At 53.7% G+C, this 19,691-nt stretch overlaps 1 protein-coding gene across 1 annotated transcript in view; it reads left to right on the forward strand.

Annotated features, from left to right (window-relative positions):
* The window catches only part of SHANK3 (SH3 and multiple ankyrin repeat domains 3), a 610,715-nt gene that overhangs the window by 234,552 nt on the left and 356,472 nt on the right, over positions 1-19,691 (forward strand). The window contains exon 10 of the mRNA XM_065411947.1: positions 7,138-7,477. Within this exon, the coding sequence (XP_065268019.1) occupies positions 7,138-7,477 (340 nt within the window). The remainder of the gene's footprint in view (positions 1-7,137; positions 7,478-19,691) is intronic.

The raw sequence follows: 19,691 nt of genomic DNA on the forward strand, positions 1-19,691 counted from the left end.
CCTGTTCTCAGTGGTGGCAGATGACAGAACAAGGAGTAATGGTCTCAAGTTGCAGTGGGGGAGGTTTAGGTTGGATATTAGGAAACACTATTTCACTAGGAGGGTGGTGAAGCACTGGAATGGGTTCCCTAGGGAGGTGGTGAAATCTCCTTCCTTAGAGGTTTTTAAGGCCCGGCTTGACAAAGCCCTGGCTGGGATGATTTAGTTGGGAATTGGTCCTGTTTTGAGCAGGGGGTTGGACTAGATGACCTCCTGAGGTCCCTTCCAACCCTGATATTCTATGATTCACTGCCTTCGTAGAGGAGAGTACAGCAGCGGCCAGGAGCTCCCTCCAGATGGCCTGGGATGCGGCCGATTTGGCAGCCAGGGTGGTCGCCTCGGCTGTGGTTATGAGACACGGTTCCTGGCTTCAAACTATGAGCCTGTCCCAGGATATGCCATCCTCCATCTAAGACCTCCCGTTTGGTGGGAGCAGACTCTTCTCTGAGCAGACAGATGCGAGACTGGATGGGGTCAAGGACACTCAAGCCACCTGCCACTCGCTGGGCCTGCATACGCCGCAAACGGCCAGCAAGCAGTTGAGGCAGCCGCCATCTCCTAGGCCTTGCCCTCCTCAGCAGGGCTGCACTAGGAGAAGGGACAAAGACACGGGTTTTAATCATCGCTGTCCCTCTACCTCCCGTTCACTACTCAGTCTGGCCCGGTGAAACACCATGAGGGCTAGAAGCGCTCGATTTGAGGGTGCACTCAAGAGCAATGCCCCAGTCAGTTTCCTGGATCCACCTTACTCTTTCCTTAACCACCTACGCCGCTACCATTCAGCCTGGTCATGAATGACCTGGGTGGTCGGCATTGTATCTCTGAGCTACATCCTGAAATTCTCTGCTCCCCCCCTCCTTCTCCGTCCCTCTTCAGGGACCCTTCTCACAAACAACTCCTCGCTCTGGAAGTGGAAAAGCTCCTACAGCCTTGAGCAGTGGAGGAGGTCCCTCGAGAAATGAGGGGGAAAGGGTTCTACTCCCGCTATTTCCTAATTCCGAAAGCGAAACGGGACCTAAGACCCATCTTGAATCTGCGACGCCTCAACAAATATCTCAAGAAGTTGAAGTTTTGCATGGTTTTGCAAGCCTCCATCATTCTTGTTAGAGGGCTTTCCCTTCACCCTCTCCCCAGGTTCTTGCCACGCAGACAGAAAGCAGAAGACCAGAAGTCCAAAGTGTAGACCATACGATGTTTATTGGGGTTAGTTTCCAGCAAACATGTGTTCCATAACTCTGACGCCACAGAGCCTTGTTTCCCAGTGTCTCGTCCCCCCCCCTCCTCAGGAGGCATAATTATACCTGAAATGCATGCCCTCAGTCCCACCCTTACAACTTAGGGTTATGTTCCATTTTGGGTCTGGGGTCTTCATCCCACTTCTTTTGTACCCCATGGGAGGGGTAAGGAGTGAGGTTGTGCTCCGGTCAGGGAGGGGCATTTATTTGGTCTTTTAGTGTTTTATACCTCCCCTCACAAGCCCCTTTGCCCCTCCCAACTGGTTGCTTGATTTTGCCTTGAGGTGGGGTTGAGGCAATCTTAAAGTGTACTTTGAGTAACACTTTAACTGCTCTTATCTATTCCCATTGTACTAACAAATCCATCTGACTAGGCAGAAGCAACATCACAGTGTCTTTGTCCTTTGTTTACACATATTGGTATAAGAGTATCAAAAACTCAAACCCAAAATTCTATCCTAGGCTAACAAACAGACCTATATACTAACAATTCCCTCCCTGGATCCTGGAGACTGGTACGCCGCGTTCGACTTGAAGGACACATATTTTCATATCTCCATCTTCCACAGGCACAGTCAGTTCTTCTGTTTTGTGGTGGGTCTGTGCCACTTCCAATTCATGGCGCTCCCCTTTGGACTCTCGTTGGCCTCACGAGTGTTCACAAAATGCATGGCGCCAGTGGCTGATTATCTGAGGCATCGAGATGTCCAGGTCTATCTGTATCTCGACGACTGGCTCATCAAGGGCAGAACTTGGGATCAAGTGCAAAGGAGCCTCAGTCTGGTACTTTCTACCTGCCATGACCTGGCCCTGTTAATAAACTAAAATACTGGTGCAACGGATAAAATTCATAGGGGAGGTCCTCGACTTCACGCGGGCCAGGGCCTTCCTCCTGGAGGCCCGTTTCCGAGCCATGACAGACCTGATCTGTCATGTAAGGGCCCACCCACTCACCATCGTTCACATGTGCCTGAGGCTGTTAGGCCACATGGTGGCATGTACTTACGTGGTCCGTCATGCCCAGCTCCATCTCTGGCTGCTGCAAGCTACATCCCCGACAGGCACGATCTAGACCGGGTAGTCAGGGTGCCAGATCACATATGGTCATCCCTGGAATGGTCGTTAGACTCCGGATCAGTGTTGGAGGGAGTTCCCTTTGTGGCTTCATCCCCGTCTCTGAACCTGGTCTCCGATGCCTTGGACCTGGGCTGGGAGCCCACTTGAGTGAGCACAGCATACAAGGCCGCTGGTCGCGGGACGATTGCTCCCTCCACGTAAATGTCAGGGAGCTCAAAGCGGTTCGCTTGGCCTGCCAGGCTTTCCTGCCCCACCTGGAGGGCAAGGTGGTACAAATCCTGACGGACAACACTGCCATGATGTTTTACATCAACTAGCAAGGTGGATCCCGATCGTCAGCCCTCTGCCAAGAAGCTCTCTGTCTCTGGGACTTCTGTGTGCAGCATGCCATTCATCTTGTGGCCGCGCACCTTCCCGGGGCCAGGAAAGTGTTAGCAGATCACCTCTGCAGATCTTTCTCTTCTCGCCACAAATGGTCACTCCATCCAGAGGTATTCAGTGCGATCTTCCAAAGGTGGGAGACTCCCCAGGTGTCGGGGGCTCTGATATATGCCTTCATGCCAGTGCTCTTAATCCACGGAGTCCTCATGAAGATCAAACAGGACAAGGTGAAGGTAATCCTGATAGCTCTGGCTTGGCCTCGCCAGCACTGGTTTTGCACGTTGCTGGACCTTTCGGTGGCCACCCCACTGCCTCTCTGGCCGGATCTGCTGTCCCAGAACCATGGCAGTCTTCTGCACCCGAACTTGGCAGCGTTGCACCTGATGGCCTGGCTGCTGCATGGTTGAAAGGTGCATGGTGCTCGGCCTGTGTCCAGCAGGTACTGTTGGGTAGCAGAAAGCCTTCCATGAGGTTGATCTTCCTGGCCAAATGGAGAAGGTTCACGTGCTGGACCTCAGACCAGGGTATTCGGACCGAGCAGGCCTTGTTGCAGGTGATCTTGGACTACCTTCTACATCTCAAGCTCCAGGGCCTGTCCCTTCAATCAGTTAAGGTCCACTTGGCTGCTATTTCGGCCTTACACTCTCCATTCCAGGGCAGGTTGGTCTTTGCTCAAGGATGATGGTCTGGTTTTTGAAGGGTGTAGAACGAATCTATCCCCACATCCGTGACCCTGTCCCTCCTTGGGACTCGAATCTTGTGCTGTTGCGGCTCCTGGGTCCCCCCTTCGAGCCTTTGACTTCCTGCTCCTTTTGTCTACTCTCCTAGAAGGCCTCATTCCTGGTGGCAATATCATCAGCCCGCAGAGTCTCTGAGATTAGGGTGCTCACCTCGGAGCCGCCCTATACAAGGACAAGGTCCAGCTACGGCTGCACCTGGCTTTCCTGTCCAAGGGAGTTTCACAATTTCATACAAGCCAGGACGTATACTTAGAATATTAGAATACTTACCTGTCTCCTTTCCCAAACCTTGAAAGTCGGAAGAGGAGTGCAGGTTACACTCTCTGGATGTCAGGAGGGTGCCATTCCATAAGTCGACGCAGTTGTTCGTCATGGTGGTGGACAGAATGAAAGGTCTTCCAGTGTCCGCCCAGAGAATTTCATCATGGATCACTGCCTGCATCCATTTCTGCTATGATCTGGCGAAAGTGCTTCCACTGGCAATTATAACTGCCCACTCAACCAGGGGGCAAACCTCAGCAGCGGCCTTTCTGGGCCAATTCAAGTCATCTGCAGGGTGGTCCATCCAGACGTTTATGTCTCATTACACACTGACCCAGCAGGCCTAAGATGATGCTGGCTTTGGTAGAGCAGTATTGGAAGCTGCATGACAGTGAACTCTGAGCTCACCTCCAGGGATACTGCTTGAGAGTCAATTAACACGGAATCGACGTGAGCAAGCACTTGAAGAAGAAAAAACGGTTACCTACCTTTTGTAACTGTTGTTCTTCAAGTGGTGTTGCTCACGTTCATTCCATTACCCACCCTCCTGCCCCTCTGTTGGAGTTGCTGGCAAGAAGGAATTGGGAGGGCGTAGGGGCAGTGGTGCTAATATACTGACTCATGAGTGTGGCACTCCAGAGGGCGCCACTGCCAACCCTACTGATACCGCTAAGGCAAAAATCTCTGACGGTCACACATGTGGGCATGCGCACACCTAGAATGGAATTGATGTGAGCAACACATCTCGAAGAACAGTTCCGAAAGGTAGTTAACCGTTTTTTTGCTGGGCAGGACAGCTGAGGGAAGGGAAGAGGAAATAGGTATACGGTTATGTGCTGTCCACAGTGTGGGCCTGGACACGGTCAGTACTCAGTGCCTTTGCACTCTGTGTTTTTGCTCAGTGGAGCAGTCACTGTTTTGGAAAGGTGCTTGTGCAGGGGCTGAATGGACAGCGTGGGCTGAGGGAGAGAGGGGGCAGGGATCTTGCCCATGGAAAAGCTTCTAGCTCGCATCTGTCTACAATGGTTGGGGCCAGGGTCACCCAGAACAGAAGATAGCACGGCAGTGTAGCTTACTAATAATAAATTAAAATTTAAATAGTAAATTAGTAACAAAGTAACAGGGAAACTTATATGCCGAGGTTCTCTCCACAGGATCAGTTGCCTCAGCCCTGGTCTGGGAATTGGGCTTAGTTGCTGCAGGGAGGGAATCAGGCTTGCCTTCCACGTCTCCTGCATCAAGGAGGTCTCCTAAGGTCTCTTCCAACCCTAATCTTCTATGATTCTATGATTCTAAGAGCCCAAGTCCTGAAGGGATCCTGGCTTTACGTGGAGATCTTTTCACTGGCCTCCTCATGCTCATCCCCCCCATGACTCTTGCTGACCATCCTTGGGGGAAGATGGCTAGCAGGCGTCACAAGCTGCCGGGGTTCAATGGTCATGGAGTTTGCAAAATCTTGTCCAGCGCCTAAAATAATGGACAGGTTACATATCCCCTCGTCATCCCTCATTCTTGTCATTCCTCGTTTTAATGTAGGTGCTCCTGAGCTGTCTGCTCCTTATCTAGCACTGTCCTGCATCCTGGGCATGGCTTAGCAATGTCCACAAAAATGTCTTCCAGTGCCTGGCCACAAGCTCTTCCTGCACCAACGCTTCTCCCCAGATGGCAATGAGATCTGGGGTCTCAGCGCAGCTCCACGCAGCAGCTCCAGGCATTTTGTAGGGCTGCTAGAATATCTTTGAAGCTATTGTGATAAACTGGAATCCAGTAGTGAATGGACAAAATCTGGCAGTGCCCCAGCTTATAAACGGGGTGACGGGACATCTGGTCAGCCTGACTTGAGAGCAGAGGAGGGCCCACAGGGAAACAGGTCAGAAACAGTCACCCACAAAGCAGAGGGGGTCAGCTGTTGGAAGACTGTCAAAGGAGTTTGCAGCACCATTTCATGCACATGAATAGTAGACCAGACTAACTCGCTTTGCAGTTTGAAAGAGAACTCCAGAGCTTGTGATAAATGCAGAGTCAGTGTGCTGTGATGGATTGCGTTGCATGTAAACAAGTGGTTGCAAACTGGACTAAGTAAAAAGCTGCATATTAAAACACCTGTGTAGACAAGCCCCTAGTGTAGACAAGGCCTCTGATGCTTCTGCTACCTCCATGTCCGTCTGTCCGGTCTCTACAGTATCCGTAACGTTTTCTTCACTGAGGTAGAAGGTGGCTCTTTCAGTAGCTTCCTGAGTGTCATGGTTTCCATTCACGCTCCATGCAAAGGCGCACAGGAGGAGGTGGGGATGCTGGAGGGTTCGGGCAGTGGAGTGGTGCGGGAGCGGGGACAGGGGCGGGAGTGGTGGACTCGGGCTGAGGAGACTGTTGGGTGACGTGCTCAGTTAGTGGTGTGTTTTGTAGGGAGTTGTTGTCAGACCTGTGCTTTGGACCTGAGGCAGCAATCCAACCATTGAGGACTCCCAAGGCCCTTTGCGTTTATGGGAACTGCCGTGGGATGTTAGCAGGAATTCTAGCAGTCGGGTGATAGCCGTTTGGTAGGAGTGCTAAGGCTTGCCAGCTGGTGGAGGGCTGTTTCGGACCTGGCGGGAGGGACTCTAAATTAGCTCATTCATGGGTTCGTTCATCAAGTCTGGAGTTTCCTGGGGTGTTTGTGCAGTGGCCTGCGAAGAGCACCCATTGTTTTTGTCAGTGAGCTCCCCATGCCTGAGGACAGGACCTCGGAATGAGGGAGCAAAGCGAGGGATGAGAGGAGGTGCAATTTCCAAGTGCGAACCTTGGGGGTGGCAGCAGCTGCCCTGAGCCCGGGATCATGACAGGGCACTTAAGAGTCGGTGCGGCGAGAGTTGTGGAGGAGTTGGAGGGAGAGTCCACTCTACACACCTCCCCATGAATGGTCAATTTTCCTCCTGGTGAAAGGCTAATAGGTGGATGCCTGGTGTGGTGTCAGAGCCAGGATTCTGGACTCGATGGATGAACCATGAGCTTGACACAGTTTGTCAATTCCTATGTTCCCTCTAAAGGACTTCCACGCTCCTTCCCAGCCTGGGGGGTTGCAGCAGGCCCTGCACCTTCAGCATCTTTCTAGCCAGACAGGACTGGGTGAGACTCACCTTCGTTCCATTATCCTGAACCATAATTAACAGAAACATGGCATGATGGGTGACCTGTGTCTCCAGGAACTCACTGTGCTGCTTCTCAGCACTGGCTCTCAGCACCTGGTAACCCTAGGAGGAAGAGGCCCGCACTGGAAATAAACCAGAACATGCATTTTCTCATGGCAATCAACATCATTACTAGTAGAAATGAATGTTTTCAGGGACGTTGAGCACTGCAAAACTGCGTTTAGCTTCTTGCGCGGTTGGTAACTGATGGGACTCTCTTTGCTTGGTTTCTTGCAGTGCCTTTTAGAGAAACTCCCAGCTATACAAAGAGGAGACGGATCACTGGCGCAGGCGGCCTCTCCTCCCCCCGCATGCTGCAGCGTTCTGCCAGCGACAACAATTTGAAAGCCGAGAGCCACCCGTCCTACTCACCAGTGCCCTCGCTCCGCAGCCTGCCCCCACAGCTGCTGGCACAGATGCAGGAAGCTGCTGTTGGGGCAGGGGTGGGGGACAGTAGCCTGGCGAGCACGGGCAGCTCCCGGAGCACTCACAGCCGCTCCCCATCTCTGCAGCGCGTGCAGGAAGAGAAGGAGGCCGACATGCACACACTCAGGAGAAGCAGCCGAGGCAAGGCCAGGTAAGAGAGGGCATGGGGATGAGGGAGATAGGTCGCTTGGTGCTCACCCGGCAGCCCGCTGTGGTTCCTTGCTGAGTTTGCGAGCTCCTGTGCTGGAGTTGTGAGAGAACTGGAAGGGGCTGCAGGGTTTGTGTGCGTGGGTTGGTGTGATCTCAACCTCAGCGAAACTGATATTGGACCAGCCCCGTCTCCTTCAGCGGGGTTTGCTGTGACAGGTGGTGCTGGGTGTAGCTGACCTGACAAGCAGCACAGCCACCATATGTGTTGGTGTTCCTGGGAAGTCCCAGCTCCTGGAGCTAACTGGGGACCCTGCTTTGTCTCTCCATGGTTGCGGGGGAGCAGTGACATTGTCTGAGTGGGAACAGGCTGACCAGTGGAGTGTGAAGATACAGTGCAGTAACCTGGTCTCTGAGGCTCTGCATCTTCCTAACCAAGCACCTTAGAGAACAGGAGCTGTCCTGGATTCCGAAGGGGCACGTGCCCAGAGTTAATGCAGCAGGGGTTGGTTTCCTTTTCTCTCCTCCCGCCCCCACCCCAATCTATTTCCGTGCCTCAAGAACCCCTTAGTACATCAGATGCCATCGTTGACTTTGTTGTTGCTATGACAATGGAGCGTATTTTGAGGACAAAGACATTGAGGTGGCATATTGCAAACAATCGAACATCCACTACAGCCGAACTGACTTCCTGGCAGTACTCACTCACTCCTGCCTAGAAGTAGGTGCAGTCCCATTGTCCTGTAGAACCCAGTGCCAGCCTTCACCCCCTCCACCATGCCTGGGTTCGGTCCTGTTTGATGGGAACTCTGCCATCTCGCTGACGGAACAGTGGAGACCCGGGTGAGGTTGGGCAATATCCAGGCAGACAGACACTGCTAGGGTCACATGGGAAAGCTGCCAGATGCTGTTTCAGATAGTTTTATTGAACTGAATGCATGGGAACAATGTAACACACGTTCTCTACTATTATTTCCCAGTCACACATTGGTCTTTCAGGGGATGATCCTCAGGTCTGACACCAACTCCTCATTGGCTGGTACTTCTCTTTGTAAAGATGCTGGTGAGGATCCTGGGAACAACAAACACATGAGCATCACCTCGGCACCAGGGAAAATGACTAAGACTGTAATTAAAGACATAAGAACAGCCATACTGGGCCACACTGACGGTCCATCTAGCCCGGTATCCTGTCTCTGACAGTGGCCAGGTGCTTCAGAGGGAATGAACAGAACAGGGCAATTTCAAGGGACCCACCCCATCATAAAGTCCCAGCTTCTGGCAGTTGGAGGTTTAGGGACCATATTGGCTAATAGCCATTTATGTATCTGTCCTCCATGAACTTATCTAGTTCATTTTTGAACCCGGTTATACTTTGGGGTTTTACAACATCCCCTGGCAATGAGTTCCACAGCTTTACAGTGCGTTGTGTAAAGAAGTTCTTCCTTTTGTAAGTTTTAAACCTGCTGCTTATTGATAGTGTACTTGGACTTTTGGAAAGCCTTTGACCTCCATAACGTCTGTCCAGTACATGGATTGTTTACAGTAGTTAGTAAGTTGGTGTTAAGTAGTGTTAGTTAGTAAGTTAGAGTACACTGTATTGACTGGATCACCCTTGTCCAAATGCTTGTTGCTACCCTCAAAGAAAGCTAATAGATTGGTGAGGCACGATTTCCCTTTACAAAAGCCATGTTGACTCTTGTCCAACAAAGCATGTTCATCTTTGTGTCTGATAATTCTGTTCCTTACTATAGTTTTAACTAATTTGCCTGGTACTAAAGTTAGGCTCATTGGCCTGTAATTGCCAGGATCGCCTCTGAAGCGTTTAAAAAAAATCAGCTTACCTTAGCTACCCTTCAGCCATCTGGTACAAAGTCTGATTTAAATGATAGGTTATATACCGCAGTTAGTAGTTCTTCTTCGAGTGCTTGCTCATATCCATTCCAGTCAGGGTGTGCGCGCGCCGCGTGCACGATCATCGGAAAACTTTTACCCTAGCAACACCCGGTGGGTCGGCTGTGGAGCCCCCTGGAGTGGCGCCCTCATGGCGCTGGATATATACCGCAGCCGACCCAGCGCCCCCTCAGTTCCTTCTTACCGCCCCTGATGGTCGTTGGAACTGTGGAGCACAGCATAGCTGGTCTCCACACTCCCTAGCTTCTAGCTCTCATTTCTGTAGATAGTTGTGTATAGTAGTTAAAGTTCTTTAGATAGTTGTTTATTTAGTTTTGTAGTTGTTGTAAATTGTTAGCGGGGGTTAAGGGGGTTGTTCTCCCCCCTTTTCCCCCCGGAGCATACCGGGCTCATGCCCAAGGCTCCTGGCTTTAAGCCGTGCGCGTCCTGCGCGAAGCCGATGCCAACGAGCGACCCGCACACCTCCTGCTTGAAGTGCCTCGGGGAATCCCATCAAGCAGATAAGTGCCAGATCTGCAAGGCCTTCAAGCCTCGAACAAGGAAGGAGCGGGACTTTCGGCTTCGGCAGCTCCTAATGGAGGCGGCACTCAGCCCGGATCCTCCATCGGCGCGCCCAGCCCCGGCACCGAGCGCCTCGGTGCGCAGCGCCCCAGCGGCTCCGACCGGCGCCGCGGACAAGTCCTCTCGGCACCGGCAGACTTCGGCGCCGCGCCCGCCTCAGGGGTCTCGGCGCCGATCCCTATCTCCGGGCCATAAGAAGGCCCGCAAGACGCAGGACATTGCTGCCCCGAAGACGCCGGCTCCCCCGGTGCCGGGGGTAGAGCCGCGTCCGCCTTTGGACCGCCAGAAGCAGGCGGCCACACCGTCGACTCCGGCACCGAGGCCGTTGAGTCCGGTGCGGACTGTTTCACCACCTAGGCTGGTGGTAGAACCATGTCTCCCTTCAACTCCGGAGACATTTACGACCGCGAGGGACCTGATTGCCCTCACGGAGCCGGCACCGTCTCAACTTCCGGCACCGGTGGCTCCACGCATAGTGCAGTCCAGAGGCAAGCCTGCACTGGTGCGCCCACCGTCTCCAGCCGTAGACTCTCGGCACCGCTCCAGGTCTCGGAGCAGGTCCCGACGCCGCTCGGAGTCCCGGCGCCGACTATCACCTCGGCGCCGGTCGTACTCGCGGTCGAGATCCTCTTCGCGACGCCGCTCTACATCTCGGCACCGTCGCGACCGCCGGCGCCGATCGGACTCGAGGCGCACCTCCCGGTACCGGTATGAGCGCCGCTCGAGGGACCGCTCCCGGTACCGGGTATCGTCGCGATCGTCGTCCCGCTCCAGATCCGGATCGCGGCACCGGCAGGGCTACCGGCACCGATCCCGATCCCGGCACCACTCTCCGGCACCGCGCTGGGACAGATCGCCCTACGACCGGCACCGACCGGCACCGCACCAGCCGGGGCCGGATGCATCGCGCTCAGCACCGCCGTGGCCGTCGAGATCTGCATCCCACTCCTCTGAGGGGGCCTCTACATCGGCCTACCCTCCCCAGGGGCAGGTGGCTTCGGCAGACTTCGGCCATTCGCAGGACACAGCAGAGGACCCTACGCAGGGACCTGCGCACTGGTCCTTTTGGACCCCATGGGCCTACCACCAAGCCCAAGGGGCTCCGCCGTCTGCCTCCCGCTCGGCACGCTCCGAGCCCAGAGCCCCGGAGGCCACCATCTCCCGCCCCCCCCCCCAGGGGGCATGGAGGCTCCAGTGTCCACGCCTGCGGAGGCCCTGGACCCGGGGGCGAGTGAGGCCCAGCTCCAGGAGCACCTAGAGCAGGATTTGCCATTGGACCCCTTACCACCGGGGGCGTCCTCCTCCTCCTCCCCCGATGAGGCGGTAGCGGGGACATCCGCCATGGGCCCGCCCCCTATAGACCTTCGGGCCCATCAGGACCTGTTGCGCCGGGTGGCGCGCAATATGGACCTCCAGATGGAGGAGATCGTGGAGGTTCACGACCCAATAGTGAACATCCTCTCAGCGGACGCCCCATCCAGAGTGGCGTTACCGCTTATTCGCTCCATACAGGCCAATGCCACCTCGATCTGGCAAACCCCGGCCTCTATTCCACCCACGGCCAGAGGCGTGGAGAGGAAGTACTTTGTTCCCTCCAAGGACCACGAGTATTTGTACACCCATCCCCAACCGTGCTCACTGGTGGTGTCATCAGTGAATGCACGGGAGCGCCATGGCCAGCAGGCGGCAGCGCCAAAATCGAAGGACGCTAAGCGCTTCGATTTGTTCGGGCGCAAGGTCTATTCGGCTGGGGGGCTCCAACTTCGAGCGGCCAACCAACAGGCGCTCTTAAGCCGGTACAGCTTTAACACCTGGTCCTCAATGGGGAAGTTTAAAGAACTGGTTCCCCAGGAATCTAGGGAAGAGTTCGGGACTCTGGTAGAGGAGGGTAAGCGGGTGGCACGCACCTCCCTACAGGCCTCCCTGGATATCGCTGACTCGGCCGCTAGAACCCTGGCTTCGGGTATAGCCATGAGGCGAACCTCCTGGCTCCAGGTGTCAGGCTTGCCGCCTGAACTGCAGCAGACCCTCCAGGACTTACCCTTTGAGGGCCAGGGCCTGTTTTCTGAGAAGACGGACTCTAGGCTCCAAAACCTCAAAGACTCTCGGACAATGATGCGCTCCCTGGGGATGCATGTCCCAGGGCCACAGTGCAGACCCTTCAGGCCCCAGCCTCAGAGGTTCTACCCTCCCCCGCCTCGTCCGAGACAGGACTTTGCCAGGAGGCGGGGTCGAGGCGGTAGGCGAAGGTCGACCGGCCCTCAACCCGGTCAGAACCAGGGCCAGCCTAGGCCACCTCCAGGGCCTAGGCAAACCTTTTGAAGGTGCGGTCGAGGACGGCACCATAACCAGCACCCAGGATTCACCTCCCCCCTTCTGGGACCGCCTCTCCCGTTTCCACCGTGCTTGGTCCCTTATAACCTCGGACCGTTGGGTCCTTCGCACGGTGGAGAGGGGATACGCCCTCCAGTTTTCCTCGCCCCCCCTCCCACTCCCCCTCCCCGTCCCTCTTCAGGGACCCTTCTCACGAGCAACTCCTTACACAGGAGGTTTTTGGGCTCCTGGCTATGGGGGCCATAGAGGAGGTTCCGCCGGAGTTAAGGGGCAGGGGGTTTTATTCCTGCTACTTCCTGATCCCCAAGTCGAAAGGGGGTCTACGGCCCATCTTAGACTTGCGCGGACTCAACAAATTCATAGTAAAGTTGAAGTTCCGCATGGTATCATTGGGGACCATTATTCCCTCGCTGGATCCTGGAGACTGGTTCGCCGCCCTCGACATGAAGGACGCTTATTTCCATATAGCAATTTATCTGCCTCACAGGCGCTTCCTGCGATTTGTAGTAAACAAGGTGCACTACCAATTCGCAGTCCTTCCCTTCGGCTTGTCCTCGGCTCCCAGAGTGTTCACAAAGTGTCTGGCAGTCGTCGCGGCATACCTTCGTCGACAAGGGGTACAGCTGTTCCCGTATTTGGACGACTGGCTGGTGCGCGGCCGCACCAGAGACCAAGTTCAAGCTCACGTCCACATAGTGACACAAACTTTCCACGAGCTGGGCATTCTACTCAACAGAGAGAAGTCCACTCTAGTGCCAACCCAGAGAATAGAGTTCATTGGAGCAATCCTGGACTCCAGAAGTGCACGAGCCATTCTGCCAGAAGGCCGATTTCAGACCATCGCACGCGTCATTCACGGATTGCGGGCATCTCCGTTCACCATCATAAGGACATGCCTTGCCCTGTTGGGTCACATGGCCTCGTGCACCTACGTAACCAGGCATGCCAGACTACGGCTTCGCCCACTACAGGCTTGGGTGTCATCGGTGTACCGTCCTCACCGGGACGACCTGAACATGCTGGTCACGGTCCCGTCCTCGGTCTTGGCCTCCCTCACCTGGTGGTTGGATCGCGCGGCGGTCTGTGCAGGAGTGCCTTTTCACGCCCCACAACCCTCCCTCCACCTAGTCACGGACGCTTCATCTCTAGGATGGGGCGCTCACCTCGGGGAGCATCATACCCAGGGCCTGTGGTCCGCGTCCGAACTAGCCCTACACATCAACGTCCGGGAACTGATGGCGGTGCGCCTAGCCTGCCAGGCATTCCTCAATTTCCTACAGGGCCGTTGCGTGTTGGTCCTCACCGACAACACGACAGCGATGTTTTACATCAACAAGCAAGGCGGAGCCCATTCGTCGCTCCTGTGCCAAGAATCCATTCGCCTGTGGGACTTCTGCATCGCCCACTCGATCCATCTCACGGCATCATTCCTTCCTGGAGTCCAGAATACGCTGGCGGACCGTCTCAGCAGGTCCTTCCAGACGCACGAGTGGTCAATTCGCCCGGACATCATCTATTCCGTCTTCCGGAGGTGGGGATTTCCCCAGGTCGACCTGTTCGCATCCCGGGCCAACAAGAAGTGCCAGGCATTCTGCTCCCTCTACGGCCGAGCTCCAGGATCTCTGTCGGACGCCTTCCTTCTAACGTGGAAGGGCCACCTGTTCTACGCCTTTCCCCCATTTCCGCTGGTCCACAGGGTACTGCTCAACATCCGCACCGACCATGCACGAGTAATTCTAGTCGCTCCCGCTTGGCCGAGGCAGCACTGGTACACCACACTGTTGGAGCTGTCGGTTCAAGCGCCGATCACGCTCCCCTTGAGTCCGGATCTCATCTCTCAGGACCACGGCCGTCTGTGTCACCCCGACCTACAATCACTCCACCTCACAGCGTGGATGCTCCATGGCTGAATCAGACAGAGCGGCAATGCTCGCAGTCCGTCCAGCAGATCCTGCTGGGAAGTAGAAAGCCCTCTACACGGTCCACTTACTTAGCCAAGTGGGAGCGGTTCTCCTGTTGGTGTGAGCAACGAGCTACGTCCCCCTTACAGGCACCTATCCCTCTCATACTGGAATATCTCCTGTCCCTAAGACAGCAGGGCTTGGCGATATCTTCAATCAGAGTTCACCTCGCCGTTATTTCGGCATTCCACCCAGGAGAACTCCCGTCCTCGGTCTTCTCTAACCCGATGGTCGTTAGATTCCTCAAGGGCTTAGACCGGCTGTACCCACAAATACGCCAGCCGGTTCCAACGTGGGACCTCAACCTCGTTCTCTCCAGGCTCACAGGACCTCCGTTTGAACCATTGGCGACCTGTTCGCTCCTGTACTTATCCTGGAAGACGGCCTTCCTCGTAGCCATCACCTCAGCACGGCGTGTTTCTGAACTCAGAGCGCTGACGTCCGAGCCCCCATACACGGTGTTCCACAAGGACAAGGTGCAGCTTCGCCCCCACCCTGCCTTTCTTCCGAAGGTGGTTTCACCCTTCCACGTAAACCAGGATATCTTTCTCCCGGTCTTCCATCCAAAGCCTCACGCTACTCGTCAAGACCAGCGTTTGCATTCTTTGGACGTTCGCAGGGCCCTGGCTTTCTACATCGACCGTACAAAGCCATTTAGGAAGACGACGCAGCTCTTCGTTGCGGTGGCCGACCGGATGAAAGGCTCACCGGTCTCTTCACAGTGCCTGTCCTCTTGGATCACGTCCTGCATTCGTGCTTGCTACGACCTGGCCGGTGTCCCGACGCCACGCCTCACCGCTCACTCCACGAGGGCCCAGGCCTCCTCGACTGCCTTCCTGGCTCAAGTCCCGATCCAGGACATTTGTAGAGCTGCAGTGTGGTCTTCGGTACACACATTCGCTGCTCACTATGCGCTGGTGCAACAATCCAGAGACGATGCTGCTTTCGGGTCAGCGGTTCTGCACACAGCGACGTCTCACTCCGACCCCGCCACCTAGGTGGGGCTTGGGAGTCACCTGACTGGAATGGATATGAGCAAGCACTCGAAGAAAAGACGGTTACTCACCGTTGTAACTGTTGTTCTTCGAGATGTGTTGCTCATATCCATTCCAAACCCGCCCCCCTTCCCCACTGTCGGAGTAGCCGGCAAGAAGGAACTGAGGGGGCGCTGGGTCGGCTGCGGTATATATCCAGCGCCATGAGGGCGCCACTCCAGGGGGCTCCACAGCCGACCCACCGGGTGTTGCTAGGGTAAAAGTTTTCCGACGATCGTGCACGCGGCGCGCGCACACCCTGACTGGAATGGATATGAGCAACACATCTCGAAGAACAACAGTTACAACGGTGAGTAACCGTCTTTTCTGCAATTTCATATTTGAGTTTCTTTAGTACTTTTGGATGAATACCTGCTGGTCCTGGTTGTGACGGGATTCCTGGGGCGCAGCCTGGGACTGTGGGACCACTGTGCCCACTTAACTCTCTCCAGCCTGGACTGTCTCTCACAATGCTTTGTTAGTGACCAGCAGCAAGCCCCTCCAGGCGCTGTGATCACTCAGCACAACAGCATGTGGAGCCCCACAACTAGCTAGATTGCATGAATGCTCCCAGAGCCACTCATGAATCACACAGAGAAAATCCCCCCAGCTCCCAGCACTGTACCTCAGGAATGTGCCGTCTTGCACTGCTCAAGACAAGCAGTGCAGATTTATTAATTGGTTCACCACTTCATCAATGGAAAATGGATGTACACCAGCCTTTGCAAACCTGAGCAGTTTTGCCGCACATTTCCTACAAACTCACTGGTAAAGATAAACAGTTAAACAAATTTATTGACTACAAAAGATAGATTTTAAGTGATTATACATGATAGGCAAAAAGTCAGAGTTAGTTACCAAAATAAAATAAAATATAAGCACGCAGTCTAAACTCTCAACCCTATTAGACTGGGCAACATCTAGATTAAGCCGTTTTTCTCACCCCACTGGACATTGCAGTCCTTAATATACAGATTTGTCCCTTGAACCTGGGCCAGCCTCCTCTGTTGGAGTCTTCAGTCTTCTTCTGAGTGTCTTGATTGCTTGCAGCATGGGAGTGGCAGGAGAAAAACCAAGCATGGAGCCCGTGTTTTGTTTTATACCCTCAGTTCCATGTGCTTGGAGAACACAAGTCCAGGCATGTCTGGGCGGCATTGCTGAGTCCCCAGGCAAGATTGAGCAGTTCCCCTGGTGTGGCTTCATGCAGGTGAGACATTGAATTGTAGCTCCCTTACTGGACAATAGCTGTTGATGGTTGTTTGACACCCCACCTGAGCACTGGTTACTTTCCTTGCTGTTCTCTCTGGCTGATTCCCCAACTTACAGAATGTTTTCGTGACAACCATACAACACAATCTCATAACTTCATGTGCACTAAAGATACACATATTTAGATAGAACAGTAACTTTCAGCTGATCTTAACCTTTTCCCTAATACCTCACATGGCCTGCTTTATAAGCAAGAGACACTGTCTCATCACACGAGAACAAGGGGACATGCAATGAAATAAAAAGGTGGTGAATTTCTAACTCATAAAAGGAAACACATTTTCACACAGCGTGTGATTAGTCTGTGGAATTCATTGCAAGTAAGATTCAAAAAAGGATTGAACATTTATATGGGTAACAAGAATACGTGAAGTGTTATAATTAATGGAAGCATTTTCAAAATGGTCTGAAGCAACTGATGCTGGCCGCCCCTGGAGGCAGGATGCTGGATTCTATGGACCTTGCGTCTGATCCAGTCTGGCCAGTCCTATGTTCCGGTGTAAGGCATGAAGGCCTGATGAGCAACAGGACCCAAAGGTGTAGTAAATAGAGAGGAGTTAATAGTGGGAGACTCAATGGTCTCTTCTAGACCAGTCTTAGGGAGTGGAGTTCACACCAATGGATACATTATAGATCTGGAGGAGGAGATGGGCAGTGACTTGGTGAGCTTTGCTGATGACACTGCTTGAGCAGTCATTGTCCTGTTTGCCTGCCCTGCTTTTTATGTGTTGGGTGCCTACAAAATGGTGGGTTTGCTTTAAATTCATCCTGTTGCTGCAGGCCCTGAACTCTTTATTCTTGCTCTCAAGCACCTCCATATTGAGGGATCCTGCTGTGATGTTTTAAGTTGGCAGGTGATTGGGCCTGTTCTGTGATGGGTCTTACTGTGAGGAACCCAATCCCCCGATGTCCATTGCAGCTCTAATATTGAAGGAATTATAAATACTTGAAAAGAACAGGATAGCCCCTCCCTCCCCTTCCTTCCTTCCAACGCCTAGCTGCTTTTATAGCCCCCTTCCTCCCACAATGTGGGGGATGTTTAAAGGTTTATAGGAAGTGGATTTTTCTCTTACTCTAATGATTTTGTTGTGTTCTGTTTAATGTTTTTACTGTGCTATTGTGAGGCACCCTGAACCCCTTGGGTACGGGGGGGGGGGGGGAGAAGCTGTGTTGAGGACTATGAGACTGTCTGCTGCACTGGGGTTTGAGGCACTGCAATGGCAGGTGAAACCCATGCTGTACATGGGTTAAAGTACTAATAGTTTTCCATATAGTAACAAGCTCTGAATTGGCAGGATCCTTTGGGGTCAGTCTGGGACTCTAGGAGGCTGCCTGCCCTCTTCATAGGTGGGGGCAGAGGGTTGGGGTGCAGGGATGTGAGGGCTTGGGCTGGGGCTGCAGGATAGGTGCCCCTCTCCTGGCCCCAGCAGGTCCAGGCCAGGGCTGGATTTGGGCCGGGAGAGCAACACCCCAGCCGTGCCTGGGTCCGGGTGGTCAGCCGTGCCTGGGTCTGGGCAACTGGGCCAAGCCTGGGTCTGGGCCAGGCCACTGTGGCCGGGCCTGGATCCAAGCCAGGCTGCCCTGGCCGCGCCTGGGTCCGGGGCGTGCTGCCCTGGTTGCGCCTGGGTTTGGGCTGGGCCTGGATCCGGGCTGGGTCTCCCTGGCCGTGGCAGGTTGGGGGCCGGGCTAGGTTGGGGGAGAGGGGCAGGACCCCGGGCAGGTTCCCTGAGCGCCTGCATGACACTAAATAGGCTGTTGCATGGCTGCACAGCTTACAGGGAACGTAGGCTGCCACCCATGCTGCCGTGGCCACACTTATTTTTAGCACACCAGCTCAAGCAGCATCACACTGAGGGATGCAGCCAGGTAGACACGGGTCTCTTGGTGACAACAGAACTTACTGGATTAATGTCAGAAGAAAGTAAAAGCTGGGTGGACTTTCAAGGGCTCTGGTCTGCTCCAGCTCAAAGCCCAAGGATCTTTTAATGTTGACCTTATGAAGCTAGGATAGGCAGGCGGATACAGGGAAACTGTGTAAAGAATTGAGTATACTCTCAGTCCCCGGACCCATAGCTCACTTACTCTGCATGTCACTGTCCCAGGAAAATAGCCTTCCTTGTAAGGAACTTGACCTTACAAGTAAAATGGGCCTCAAAGGGAGGTTTCATTAATGTGGACAGAACCATGTTAGTATCCATAACACAGTATGGGAGGTGAGTTTACATTTCTCAAGCCCTTGTAGCAGATTCTGTCAAGTCATGCCAATTTTCGGTACTGGAGCCCTGTATGAAGGTGCAGGATAAATGTAGCTGGTACTAGTGGCAGATATATCTTGATAATTCCAATCAGGGTATAAAAGGAGTTGGTCTCTCTCTCTCTGGGTAGAGGGAAATGGAGGGCTGAAACAGAGAAGGTACTGTGGTGAAATCCTGAAAGTTTAGGCTTAGGTCTGTGTTTGAATTATTAGAAAAGCCAGATTACCAGAGGTAGGTAAGTTTGAGTTGTATACAGTCTGAATATTCTTATCCGAGCAATGTGGGGACTCCACCTCCTTGCAGCCTTCATGAATCTGAAGACAGGGGCCTGCCAAGTAAATTCTGTGCCCTCTTCATATTCACCAAAGGTCAGAATAGCTGCTGATTGGTTTTCACGTTGATTTTTAAAGTGATGGTTTTGATGGATAAAGGTTGAAATGGCCTGGGACTTACCTGTCTAAGAGACCACCTCTCTCTCTGAGCCAGAGTGCTGCAGCTGTCGTCATCAGCGGTGCCTAAGCTGGAGCTTTTGTTTGGTTCTCCATAGGTTCTTATACTGTACTCATTGCCAGAGTGCGAGCACCTTCCAGTCATAGAGTAAGCAGCATGACTAACACCTCTCTTGTGTTCTCTTCGGGGGAGAGGGGAAGTTGTGCATGCAGTGTGGTATTTTGGTAGGCTTATTTAATAAGTATGGACATGCTGCGCTGTGCTTATGGTTGCAAAGGCCAGCAGAGAAATGTGTCTGGCACTTGGAGCAGAAAATGGTGAAGTTTTGGTGGTTCTCAGTTCCTGTGGGATTTCGTTTGTGCCACAATCTGAGACTGGCCCCCAGAAAGCTCCATCTCCTGCCCGGATTAGCTTTACCCGCGTGATGGACAGTTCCCCTG

The sequence above is a fragment of the Emys orbicularis genome, chromosome 1 (assembly GCF_028017835.1).
Source record: "Emys orbicularis isolate rEmyOrb1 chromosome 1, rEmyOrb1.hap1, whole genome shotgun sequence".
In the NCBI taxonomy this organism is placed as follows: Eukaryota; Metazoa; Chordata; order Testudines; family Emydidae; genus Emys; species Emys orbicularis.